A 13,775-nucleotide genomic window follows, 5' to 3' on the forward strand; every position below is an offset into this window, starting at 1 on the left:
ATTAACCAAAATCACCCAAAAATAATGAATAAAAAAATTTTAAAATAAAAAAATATCAGTTCATTATTGCAAAAAAATTCAGTAGAAAAAAGAAACGAGAAAGAAACCAATTGTGAAACCTCCCCGGGGAGACGAATGTGAAAATCCACCAGTTTTTAGAAGTAAACAATGCCAGTTGAAGAAAATAAAGAGCTGAGGGATTTGGTGACCGAAACTTTGCAGAAAAAGGGCGTCCTCGGGAAAGTCCAGGTTTGAATTGGATTGGGAGAAAATGTACAGATTTTGACGATTTATTTTTTTAAAAAAACGATGTTTTTTACCCCTCCAGGCAGAGATACGGGCCAGCGTCTTCCTCGCCCTCGAAGAACAGAACGTATTCAAGGTAAATACAAACAAATAAAATATTTACTAAACAAAACTCTAATATTTTACTATTAAGTCATGGACAAGCTTTTATCGCTTTGTAGTTTTATACTTTGTGGGAAAAATCGATATTTAAACTGCACACTCAATGGGAAAACGATTTTCCTGGAAATTGTACAAAGCAAGCTTCTTTTTGAACTAGCTCTAACGTGTCGTTCGTTCGTTCACTTAATGATATTCAAGCACTTAACACATTATTACACATAAACTGATAAAGTAAGATAAAACTTATCAAATAAATAGGTATATAAGTACTGCAAGGTTTGATGACATCTTAACAAAAAAAATACCATCTGATCAACATGAATTCTTTGCTGTGATCAATTGTTATAAAGGGCAGCATATTACTCCGACCAGTACAATCAAATTTGTAGGTATCACTGTTGATCAGAAATTAATCTGCCTTATGTCAAACAACTAAAAGCAACAATTTCAAGAATATTGGATATGATTTTATGATTATTAAGGAACTTCCTGGGGAGCAGGTCGTAGCACTGAAGTTCTACAAAGCTTTAATTCTCCCTCGTTTCGACTGTGGTGATACTGCCTATGATTTCAACCAAAAATGCTCGGCCCTGTGCATCATAGAACGCTTAGGCTCTGTACAGCCGCAGTTAGTTCTACCCCTATAAAAAGTACACTCTCTGAAGCTGGGGAACCCAATCTAAATAGAAGAAGACGGTAGCAAGTTGTGTCGTTTTATTTAAACATTAGGGCAAAACCAAAACACCTACTTAATCACATAAAAACTGATGCTAACATTATTCTATAAAAACCACCTTAAACTGCCTAAAACATTTGCATATCGAGAAAATAAACATCTTTCACGATCCAATACAGATCCAGATCAAACCCAAAAAATAACCCAGGTGCCAACCTCTGCCTGGCTACTTCCAGAAGTTAAATTTGATTTTTCTCTTACAAATACGCGAAAACAGGGAACAAACCTTATAGAATTCAAATAAAAATTCCTTGAACTCAACCATTGTAACGATGATGCTTTAGTCATATACACTGATGGTTCCAAAAAATTACATATGGTAGTTGTTATTATGTAATTGAGGGTCACTCTTCTATTTTTGATTTACCCTCACTTTTCAGGTCATATAATGCAGAAATGCCCCGAACAATCCCATCATCTCAATGTTAATAAATCCTGAAGATATAAATTCTGCTTTTAGTCAAAATCAATGGAAACAAACCACTTCCAACAAATTACAAAATATAAAAGAGAGTGTTAGACTTTGGGAAAAATCCTTCCAAACTTCCAGGCGTGACGAGGTCATACTATGTCGATTACGTGTAGGGCATGCAAATATGAAAAAATCTATACCACCAGCATGCCTTTCTGGTGAAGATGTATAATTGCGCCCCCTCCCTTTTATCTGAGGTGGGCTCATTGCCCCAAAATCCCTGGACTATAAAAGAAAAATGTTAGGGAATGAACAAGAAAAAATTGATCAAGTTTTCAAAAGTCTAAAATTGAGAAATCTCTATAAACTTATATAAATTTCCAAAGAAATTATGGCTGTGTTCTTCCTGAGGGCTGGGGGTGGGCATTTTTGCTTCCTGGGAAACTTGTTCCTGTTTTAAGCCAGAATGGGCAGTCAGCTTGGAGGTGCTTACTGACATTAACACCCAGACAGACCCTCAAACCTCGAGCCTTAACTTAACTTTAAACCTGGGAGTACAATCCCACTAGGTACAGGGACATGTTTCCCATGGGACTTACTGCTCGCTGCTTGCAGGGGGCAACCCCCCCCCTTCTGCGGGAGCAGTCCTGGAAATCATAGCATGGAAAAAGAAGAAATAATTATCTGAAGAAAACCCTTACCATTGGTAGTACAAAGGCGATGAGAACTGTTGATGTTTTTAACCTATAAAAAACAAATTTCACCTAGGATGAATATTCGGAAAATTTGTTAAAAGAGTTAAAAAAAGTAGTTGCACCAAATGTAATTTGGTGAAATTGTCATGTATTAAATTTATTTAACTGTGACCTATAATAACAGTTGACTCCCATTAATTATAACCTTACCTTGTAAAGTGCACTTTTTCCTATGAGCTTAAGCACTTTTCTCAGTGCTTCTTTTCACACTTCTATTGGTGTTGAATTGCCTCACCAATGTGGCTGTACCAAAACAAAAAAATTTAATTGTATAATTATTATATAATTATATTATTAAATTATAATAATTAAGTAAATGTGTGATACTAGTTATTGTTACAGAATTATAAAAATAATGTATAATTTATAAGAAGAAGTATCATATTGGAAATAAATAACTCATTTTGTCCAAACTTCAAATTCATATAAAATTTAAATTACTAACTTTAGGATAATTTTGTCAACTTACAAGCAAATAAATTTTAATTCCAATCGTTTAACAAGTTTTTGAGAAAAGTGCACAAATGTGATGGGGTTTTTCCTATGTACACAGATAAAGTTGGTCTGCCCTTAATTGGATTGGATTTTATATAACATATTAATAAAAAGGGTTAATTTATTACAAACATAATAAATAATAATATAAGTAATTGACTCAGAGACAATTTGTTTTCCTTTCTGATCAAATTTTTAAGTCCCTTAGAAAATGCAAAACTGCATTGTACACTTCCAAATCATTTAATTGCAGATTTATAATTTAACGGCTTGATCAGCTTTCCAATTCTGTACAGCCTGTCCAACATTTTTGTTCTTTCATTATAATACTTTTTCCATTTCATTATGAGATGTTCCAGGTCTTCCCTCTCTTCGCATACTAAACCTAGGTCACTCCATCTTTGTCCTATTTTCTTCAAATATGTTTCACTTATTCCGTGGTTAGACCTGATTCTATTTATTGTAGTGCACACTATTGTAGACATTTGAAAGTTAAGGAACTAGCTGATCATCGAGTTTATATCCAGGTAAAAGTTACCGTGGAGTAAGAGTCTAGACTTGTTCCACGTGACATATGCTGCCTTTGAACTCCTCCACTTGGCTGGGAGATTCTAAATTTTGCCCTTTATGTGTCAATGTCTGTTTCCTCCTGACAGAGTTAGCATGTTACTGTCTCTGCTTTGCCCATCTTATTTATATTTCAATTATAAGGTTATTTGAACCCTCAGGGTGCCAGTGTTTAAAAAACAGCCCAGCTGTAAGTATGTCGGGCTGAATGTAGGGCCGGTGGATTCGAACCCGGGATCATTACCTTACAGTGATGAGCGCCGTGTCAAACCCTAAACCATTGCGTCCACCGTCACCCCTTTTTTAGATAGTAAGAGGGCTGTGACCTCTATCCTATGATTTTCCACTCATCCTGCCTGCTTCCTAAACCCATTTTCTCACACCATCTTCTTACTATATTTATGGTGTTTTGCATCTGATTTGACATTGGCTTATTAATTCTGCTTTACAGGACAAATCCCCTTTTATTAACAGGCAGCTTAAAGACTTTGTCAAAACAAGCGATGGCAACATGATAATCTCCTTAGTCCGGGAATTCCTCGAGTTTTTCAATCTAGAATTCACTTCAATGGTATTTGACCCAGAAACACATGCAGGTATTGATTATACATATGAAGGGAGGCATAAATTGGCTAAAGATCTCATGCTCAGCAATGAAGAACAAGGTATAGTAAATAAAAATACGGTATGCAATGAAAATGGTATATTTCTTATCCTTTGATAGAAAGCCGACCCCTCTTGAGCCTTTTGATCGGTGCTATACAAACCAACAACATTCGAGCCCGAAACGGCATTAACTTCGCCAAAGATGCCACAAGAGAGAAAGAAGTCAACCTCCTCGATTTTGACAAGTCGCTCAATGGTATAAATGGTGATTACCCATTTCAAGGCGATGGAGACAAAGTTAAGACAGATGAAACTAAACAGCCGGAAAATAGTCGGAATCAAGAACGCACCGGACAGTATGGCACATTTTAAATTAATTACAATTATCATAAGGAACGCCATTTTTATTGTATGTAATAAATTACAGTTCTAAAGAATCTCAAGGAATGTCTTCTTTATCCTCATTGAGCAACTTGCCGCCATTGGGAAAACCACCAGGAGGAAATTTGGAAATAAACGATTACAATTTCAAAGCCATCCTAGATATTGGTCTGAGTAAGTCATAATTTATTACTAATATATTTATTATTAAATTTGTGAAAAATGTTAACACTTTTTTTGGTCAAAGCTATTTTAAGGCTTTTATAGGGTGTCGGTGACCACAATGGTTTAGACTTTGACATTGTGCTCATCATTGTAAGGTAAAGGCCCTGTCGTTTAAAGGTGTAAATCTGACATAGTAACACTTTTTTCTTTTTTTATTTCTAAAAATGCCAGCTTGCTGAGGGTTCAAATAACCTGGGGGTAGTAGTACCCTCATTAAAATAATAAATTAATGGAGTTAATTATTGTCAGGTATCATTATTGTCAATCAATTCTGAAGGAACATAAAAAGCTTTGTTTAAAATTAAAATCTAGCACTCCAAATCATTTTGGTTTCTGACATCCTATTCTTCCTAATCTTCCCAAGACAAAATTCTACTAAAGCTCTTAAAAGTTTTTATAATTTGGTCATTTCTGATTATCTTGGTCTACCTAGCTTTTTTAATCTGTCATTTAATGCATAAACTAAATCTGGTAAGAAGTCAGAACCAAAATGACAGCTTGGATGTCTCTTCATGCGACACAAACTTTTGAGGGCTGGCTGAACACCTTCAGTACACTGCTTAATTTAAGCTGTTAAACTGCAGTTCAGATAGTGGTGCAGATAAATTGTAGCCCTTTTTTAATCAAAAATCGTATGTTATAGTGCAGAATTATTGGGGCTGAGGTTTCTCAAGGATACATCCTTGGCCTATTCCTTTTCATAATATGAACTGCCACATTTCATGACTTTGGTGGTTATTTACTTGTACTAATCTGCATCTTTTCCTTTCAGGTACTAACGACGATGAAGAATTTTTAACTCAGGTTAAAAAAGACAATTTGGAAGAGATCAAACCTCCCAAGGTTGGTGTCGACAGCGAAGAGAGCGAAATTGAAGAGGATCTGTCTCGAAATTCAAACATTTCTGCACCCGGGGTAAGAATGATGAGATTCCCTTTGTATTATAACACAACTTTCAACATTGAGTCTAATTTTTCAGGATGATAACAGCATCGATATCACCATATCAAAAGCGAGCGGACATGGAGATTATTTGGAGGATGTATAAATTTTTCCTTATTTTTATGTTAACTTTTTTAACTATTCCAAGCTGTGTAGAATGTATTTAAAACACACATAAAATGGGAGGGAAATGGTGTCATTTTAGGTTTAATGATTGTAGAAATCTCGATGGGAAAAAGTATGCTCAATTTTTTTTTTCTTATTAAACTGAATATCCTTATCTGGAGGATCATAAGTGCCCTTAAATTTAAAAAACGAAGCAATGTTGAAACGTGATATACAATTCCTTTCTTTGATACATTCGTTATAATATTGTGATCTTTCAATATATATACCTCAAGCTTTTGAACAAAAATTTCTTAGGAGAAATTTATCCAACAGTTTAAAAATTCATGTGATAGTCGTACCTCAGGTAAATAAGAGGTGCTTTAATAGCTCTTTTCTCGCAATCTTTAAGATTACGAGCCATAAATCTAGTCCTGTTTGCCATATCTACTTTTTTTTAATCTTTTTAATATGGCCCATGAATTTGTTTTTTTTTCTCATCCAAATGGGCCGATCTCAGACTGTGTCAATTTTTGGTGGCCTTTTTAATCAGCGATTGTATTTGTAAGTAATATTTAAAAGGTTTGATCTGTGGTTGTGTCAGTAAATTTAGACTCTAAATAAGTATTTTAATTATAGTTTGTCTCTGTATATTGATTGTTCAATTTTTTTTGTAATAAAATCAATCATTGTTTTAAGTGGTGTGTATGTGACTCCCAGCCCCTCCCCATTCCAAACAGTATTGATTATTCTACCGAAAAAAATTTTTCAGTACTCAAACAATTATATTTTCAGAACAACGAAATTTAATTTTTTGATATGAGGTTGAAATACAATTTTTTTAACTTCTAACTTCACTGGTTTTAGTTGTGCTTAAAATTCTTATATTTTAGTTTACAATATTACATAGAATTTGTATTATATTTTTAGCTTTAGAGCATTTTTTCCACAGAATAAAAGTTTATAATTTTTTTTCATATCATCATCATCATCATCAATAGTAGAACCATTATTTTTATGTATGGAATTGATATATTCACTCCATCATCAATATTTACTTTCTTTCTCATAATTTGTAAAGCGATTTAAAAACAGATTTTTATTTCTTTTATAATGACAAGTATTTAATTTTTTCTTATAAGGCAGTCAAATTCTCATTTATCTTCAATATAATAAAATTAATTTTGTTGATATTTTTTTTAGCAAATTTCAAAAATTGATCATTTTCAATTAAATCTTAAAATTTAATAAACCGAGAAAAATAATTTTCAAGGTATAGCATAAAAATTACTTTTTACTTGAATTCTGGCGTTTTATGGCAATAAATGTAAATTTTTTAAAATCAAATTTCTAACTGTAAGAATTTCTATTAGGGGATACAAAAGCAAACAGAGCATAAGAAAAAGTATGTTTCTCAAGAAGGAGATGGTGACAAGAAGTCTGACATCAGTGTGTAAGTTCAGATTTTTTTTCTTATTAATCTATTATCTAGATTTTAAACAAAAAAACTTTTTTTTAAAAACCAGTGGATTTAGTCGATAAAAAAATTGTATATTTTTAGGTCGAATAAAATGTCATCTGTAGGCGATTCAACCAAGGCTAAAAAAACAGCCAAATTGGATTACGGCCCAATGACCACGAATATTCTCCCACCTGCACAGCCCGATGGAAAATGTAAGGAAAGACGCTGGAAATATTCTTTTTTTTAATAAAAAGAGTGGATTAGAAAATGAAAAGTTTCCATTGTTCCCTCAAAGTTGTAATTTCTCTAAAGGTAATTTGTCCAACTCGACCTCGAGCGAAAGAGCTGACCTCGACCATAGCAAATGTGATACATTTAGTGAGATTGATGACATAGAAGAGGAGTTCTTATCAAGTTCCAGCGAAAACCCCGTAGGTCTTGGCGAAATTCCCTTTTTAAACCTAAAATTTCACAATTTTCCCAAAATAATCTAAAATTTCTTAATAAATAAGATATCTGTAATCGCCTGTTATCTTGTTTAAAGGACAACCAACTTTTCATTATGGAGTCCCATGAGAAAAATCCTGAGCCGAGAGAGAAGAACAACAAAATCAACGACATGTTCGGCAACGTAAAAACGTATGGTATTTGTTTTATTTGAGTTTAAGTCTAGGGATCAAAATTTCACATTTTCAACAGTTTGCAAACGATTGACAACGCGGTGACACAAATTGTTAAAAAGAAAATCCCCCATTTGGCCGATTTGCCCCTTAAAGATGAAATAGTCATTATCAATCAGGTCGACGATGCAAAGGAGTAAGGAGGAACTTCACAACTATCTAAATAGTAAACTTTCTTCGACCTAATAACAGTATGATTGTAGAGTGGCCCATACTAAAAAGAGTTCCGATTCGTTGTCTCGCATCCTTCCCGCTGAAAGTAGAAGTGTCGCAAGTGTCATTACGCAGAATGACATTACAATAAAAATCAATGAGTACTCTCACCCCAAATCCACTCTTACTTTATATTATTGATTTAATTTATAAACTGTTATTTTTAGAAATCCAAAAACTCAAGATGTCTCAGACAGGGTGATGGTCGGTGGCCAACAGCTCGACAAAGAAGAATATAAGGTAAAATCTAGACAATTTAAACTTCGTTGAAAACTTAAACAACGTAGAAATAATATTGAGCATTTAGAGCATTTTTCAAGAATTAGAGAAAGGCCTTGGAGCAAAAATCGAGTCAATATTCATACCCGAAGAGCCTAAGATTCAAGTTACACTTACATCACCTACAAAGTAAGGAAAATACATTTTACTCTACAGTTATATTAAACAAGAAAAAGTTATTCTGAAATAATTTTTTACCATATAACTTTGGTTTCAAATTATTTAAAAATATAAACAGATAATTATTTACATAACGAATATAATAATTAAACCATAATGGCACAGGTGGTCTATAATATGCACACATTTCTTAAATGCTTAAACTTAATGAACACACACACAAAGTACAGAGAGAGAGAGAGAGAGAGTAAAGTAAAAGTAGAGACAGAGGAAGCCACCCACAAAAAGTGAGAGAGAAAGAGTGAGAAAGATACATACAAAATTCAATATCTGGATTAAGGAACTGAATATTATTCTTTCTTACAAATTCAACTTATAATTTTTTTTAAATCTACAATCCTCATTGCTTTTCTTTCCTATTTGACCTTCAGAGGTATTGTATGTAAAATTTCTTTCTTGACGTCAACAGGGTGATGAGTCCTGTAGGTTGTTTCCGATCATTTTTGGCCTGCCTACACTCGTTATTGATAAAAAACCAAAATTTCACAAGAAACAGGCGTGGATAAGCAGACCAAAAATAATCAGACCAAGATATAAACATTACTGAAAATAGAACAAACTTAAGCATCGAGAAGCTTAAAAAATACATATTTTTCCCCAGGCATGATAGCTTACAGTACGGCGATGTTGGGAAAAAAACTGTCAAGGAACAAAAAGAGAAACATTTACACGGTAAAGAGAGATTTAATTAGTTTATGTTGTATCTTTTTAATTCATTAAAATTACTGCAGGCTCTTTAGAAAACAGAACTGCAAAATCTGACCATGAGTCTTCTGATTCTCCTTTGGTATATTTTACTTTAGTTTAAACTCACTTTTATAAAATTTTAATAATTTTTCTCTTCTACAAAAGTCGAAGTCTCAAGATTCGAAGGGTCATGTCAAGAGGTCTTTAACCAAATCACCAGAGCAAGAGGTTTGTCTATTAAAATTGTCATTTGTGTTTAAATTAATAATGAATTGTGTTCCCCAGTATAAAATAAACGATAATCAGAAAACCTCAAACTCGTCGAGCCCTAAAAGTCACAGCAAAACTGATTCTTCCCACTCACTAAAGAAATCTGGTGGCAAAGACAAATCTGACAAGGTATCACTACATTTATTTTTATTTAATCTATTTTCAAACTTAACTATTGAAAGTATATTTCCGTCTTGATGAACGCAAAAAGCTTGATTTTGCTTTAAATTTGCAAAATCATAAATCAGAAAAACACGAAATGCGCATGTAAGTTGAAATATTTATTTTATCAATATATTCTCAATAAAAGTCACTGGAACAACTTTCTATCATCCAAAGTGAAAGCAATTCACCAGGAAGAAACAGAGGAAGCATCGGAGAGAAGCTTAAACAAGTCGATACGAGTAACATTGATTCGTTTTTTAAATTCGGAGTTGGTAAATATCAAATTGTTTAAACTATTTTTTCATTATGATCAAATCACCATTACGAAATCGGGCAGATACAAGTTATGAAGAGTTTTGCAAATTCAAAAGTGAAATGCTAAGGCTGAAGGGATATCATGCCAACAAAGGGGACAACGACAATTCATCATGTTCTTTAACATCAGTTTCCTCGGTAAATTTAAATATTTAGAATCTGAAAAACTTTGAAAGTTCTTGGAGTTTTATTAAATGTAATTTTTAATACTAGTGCAGCAAAGGCAAATGTGAAGAGAGGATATTGCAAAAGGATGATCATACAATTTCACTATCTTTGTTAGTACACATTATTTTATTTCTAATTTTGTTTTTAAAGTAAAACAAGAACTTTGTTTCAGAGAGGGAAAGCAACCATCGTTTCCAAAAGTCCTTCCTCCTCTCAAGTTAAGCACGTCCAGTAGGAAAAAAAGCAAACTCCTATCTAAGGACAGTGATCATGGTAAATCTAAAATTTTGTTTAAACAAAATAATTCCTTCGTTGAAAATTATACAATTCCAGCTTCATCGCTCAAGGAAGATAGTGAAAAGTCGCAGTCGTCGCACACAAAAAAATCAAAAAGTCGATCCTCCGAAAGCAGGCAGAACACAATTGACATAGAAGTTTCAAATATCAGCACTGAGCAGGTAAGTTTATTTTATTATTATTATTTACCTATTAAGAATAAAAAGATTGGTTTTGTTTTTTTATGTATTGTATTTCCAGGATGAAAAAACACAGGATATTTCGCATTCTTCTGTCAGCTGTATTGGAGATTATATGGAGCCTGTTTCTCTCACGGCCTTGCCTCCTAGGTTTTGATCGTAACTTAGAAGTTTGCCAACCCTCCAGCCCTGTGTTTTTCTTCAATTTAGTAAATATTAGACATAAGCACAACATCGAACTTGGCCCTTTTTGTGAATACAAGGAAGAAAAAACATAATGGAAAGGAAATAAACATGGATTAGAAGTACTTTTTTTCTATTATTGTATAGTTTATTAATTAAGTGTAGAAGTTCAGTAGAGAAAAATACATACAAACTTAATGAACAAATGCTTGATGGTTACATACAATAACATGTTTACTTTTACATAGATAATTTCTCCCCCCCCCCATGAATAAATTAATCAAATTTCAGCAAATGTTAAAACCACAAGTGTTAAGAAATTACTTTATTGAAATTTATTTTCTATATCAATACATTTTGGCTAAAATGATCATTTTTCTTCATCCATTCATCAGCCACATGAAGGAAAATCATTATTTTAGACTTTCCCAAATTTGCAGTTTCCATTTCTTGCGGATTGCTCAAGTAGGTCGATATTTATTTGTAAATCAATAGCATAATTTAGCAATTTGTAATTAGTTTCTCCAATCTTGACCCCTCATTGCAACTCTTCCTTTAAGTCATTTGGTGTATAGGGAGAACAAAAGCGGACTCAATGGGCAGCGATGTTTTACTCCATAGCTCACCTTCATTTTTTGAATCGGACCTTTTTCAGGCCAAAAATGAATTTAAAAAAAGAAATTGTCTTCAGACCTCAATCCCATTGGGCACATGTGGGATGCGTTGCAGAGATGGCGTTTCGATTACCATCTGCAGCCAGTTGACATGCAACAACTGAGTGACCATATTAATTACTTCAAGTAATTCATTCATCATAATCTGCAAAAAATTAATAAATGTTAACAAGGCTTATAACTATTGCTTTTCATTTAACACAAATAAAACTAATTTTATGTATTTGTATTCTATAAAATTAAAAAGATCTAAATTGTATTAAATAATCATAGTGGTTGATGTACAATAATGAATTTTAATTATTTATTCTTTTTATATAAGGTCATGGTTGAGATGAAAAAGTTAGTGCCATGAACGGGATTTGAATCCATGACCTTCGGCTAATACATCACTGCTCTAACCACATGAGCTATTGTGTCGTGGGTTCGAATCCCGCTCGTGACACTAACTTTTTCATCTCAACCAAAACCTTAGATAAAAATAATAATTGATTGGAATAATTAATATTGTCAATTATGACCACTAAGCAAATATTGATTAATTTAATAATTAAAAGAAGTAATTATCGGGTTGTCCGGAAAATAATGCAGGATTTTAAGTTTTCATTAAAAAAAATCTATATAAAATATTCTGTTTACGTTTACAGGATTACTCATTTGTATGAATGTCAACACTTATTAATCCTCTTCCAAATGATATTGTTTGTTTACCTCTGTAGCATTCCGCTACTTGGAAATAATTCAGTCATCCTTATAATGTCAAAGCGAGAATTTCGTACGATTTTCTTTTACGAGTTTAAACTCGGCCGAAGCGGAGCCCAAACGGCTAGAAACATTAACCAAGTCTGGGGCGAGGGTTGTGTTAATGAGTGCACTGTGCAAAGGTGGTTTAAAAAATTTCGGGAGGGAGATTTCAGCCTTGAAGATGAAGAAGGTCGTGGAAGGCCTTCCTCTCTTAATGATGATGTTCTGCGATCAGTGGTGGAAGAAAACCCCAAAACAACTGTTCGAGAACTTGCAGAGCAACTCAAAGTCAGTAAAACGACCGTCGCTGACCACCTCAAGGCGATTGGAAAAGTGAAAAAACTCGAAAATTGGGTTCCACACTCATTAAACGATCGCCAAAAAAATCAGCGCTTTGATGTTTGTGCATCACTTCTTTGTCGAAACAAAAATGACCCATTTCTGGCCAGAATTGTTACATGTGACGAAAAGTGGATTCTGGACAGTGGCTCGACAAAGGAGAAGCTCCAATACATTTTCCAAAGCCCCCAACTCATCAAAAAAAGGTAATGGTTACGGTATGGTGGGCTTCATTTGGTTTAATACACTACAGCTTCTTAAATCCTGGCGAAACCATCAATGCTGAATCATACTGTAACCAAATTAATACCATGCATCAGAAATTGGCAGTAATGAAGCCCTCTTTGGTCAATCGGAAAGGGCCCATTTTGTTGCATGACAACGCTCGACCACATGTGTCACGTGTAACGTCACAAAAATTATTGGAGCTTGGCTATGAAACTTTGCCTCACCCACCCTACTCTCCGGACCTCTCGCCTACTGACTACCATTTTTTTAGACACCTGGACCACTACTTACAACACATAATATTCAAAAATCAAACGGAACTGGAAAATGCATTTATTGACTTTATCAATTCTAAAAATTCTGAATTCTACTCAGACGGAATTAATAAGTTACCAACACGTTGGGAGAAATGTATTGAGAAATTATTTTGATTAAAGAACATTGCTTTAAAGTAACTAGTTTCTTTTTTTTTGTTTAATACCAAAATCCTGCATTATTTTCCGGACAACCCAATACTTCACTAACAGCTCCCCGTGACCTTCATAAGTCCCTGAGAATTGAATCCTGACTGCACATTTGAAAATATGACAAAAAGAGGGAAAAATTCAAACGGTTGTAGGTTGAGATGGGGAGTGGTGTCCTAGGGGATCGAAGTCACAATAGCTGGTTAGAACAGCGGAGTAATGAGCTGAAGGTCGTGACACTAAATTTTTCATCTCAACCGAAATGAAATGGTTATTTTTACATACATTTGGCCTTGCAAATTAAATTCTTTAAAAGGTTAAATTAAAGCTTTGGATGGCAATAGGATACATTAGTTTATGAGTGAATGTTTGGAAATCAGAGCTTATAGTACTCCGAACAGGTATATAGCTAACCTAAGACAGAAGGTTTGAATGTTAGGACATAAAACGACGTTAAAGTGCCCTTAAAAATTAACAATAATAATTAATTTTTTTCTGAAACCTACATCACACCAGACCGCATCTCACGATTTCTGAATAATAACAATAATAACAAATTTTTTATTGGATCAAATTTATTGGAATTCATGTATTCATGAGATTTAGGCCTTTTCCC

At 33.6% G+C, this 13,775-nt stretch overlaps 1 protein-coding gene across 2 annotated transcripts; it reads left to right on the forward strand.

Moving 5' to 3' along the window:
- Positions 1-58: 58 nt before the first annotated feature.
- LOC106674003 lies at positions 59-10,835 on the forward strand. 2 transcript variants are annotated; one of them, XM_014406423.2, is made up of 26 exons: positions 59-249; positions 329-382; positions 3,825-4,038; positions 4,098-4,335; positions 4,407-4,534; positions 5,358-5,500; positions 5,565-5,627; positions 7,006-7,085; positions 7,194-7,306; positions 7,407-7,525; positions 7,639-7,733; positions 7,794-7,910; positions 7,978-8,088; positions 8,155-8,227; positions 8,295-8,395; positions 9,048-9,118; positions 9,178-9,233; positions 9,299-9,361; positions 9,419-9,532; positions 9,615-9,670; positions 9,743-9,840; positions 9,906-10,021; positions 10,097-10,161; positions 10,224-10,324; positions 10,385-10,509; positions 10,589-10,835. In XM_014406423.2, exons 1-26 carry the CDS (start codon positions 169-171, stop codon positions 10,682-10,684), a joined length of 2,691 nt encoding a protein of 896 aa, XP_014261909.1. In that variant the 5' UTR covers positions 59-168; the 3' UTR covers positions 10,685-10,835. The 2 variants fall into 2 exon arrangements, with proteins under 2 accessions (XP_014261909.1, XP_014261910.1); XM_014406424.2 differs by lacking the exons at positions 7,006-7,085; positions 7,194-7,306; positions 7,407-7,525 and having other exon boundaries at positions 63-249.
- Positions 10,836-13,775: the final 2,940 nt, after the last annotated feature.

This window comes from Cimex lectularius, unplaced genomic scaffold, assembly GCF_000648675.2.
Source record: "Cimex lectularius strain Harlan isolate CLEC.00 unplaced genomic scaffold, Clec_2.1 scaffold110, whole genome shotgun sequence".
NCBI classification, from domain to species: domain Eukaryota; kingdom Metazoa; phylum Arthropoda; class Insecta; order Hemiptera; family Cimicidae; genus Cimex; species Cimex lectularius.

What these genes read in the sequence shown, in the direction of transcription:
- LOC106674003 (XM_014406423.2), top strand. Translation starts at nt 169, where the DNA reads ATGCCAGTTGAAGAAAATAAAGAGCTGAGGGATTTGGTGACCGAAACT. An exon ending in GCGTCCTCGGGAAAGTCCAG is followed by an intron (nt 250 to 328) that starts GTTTGAATTGGA and finishes TTACCCCTCCAG; the next exon opens with GCAGAGATACGGGCCAGCGT. An exon ending in ATGGAGATTATTTGGAGGAT is followed by an intron (nt 5,628 to 7,005) that starts GTATAAATTTTT and finishes AATTTCTATTAG; the next exon opens with GGGATACAAAAGCAAACAGA.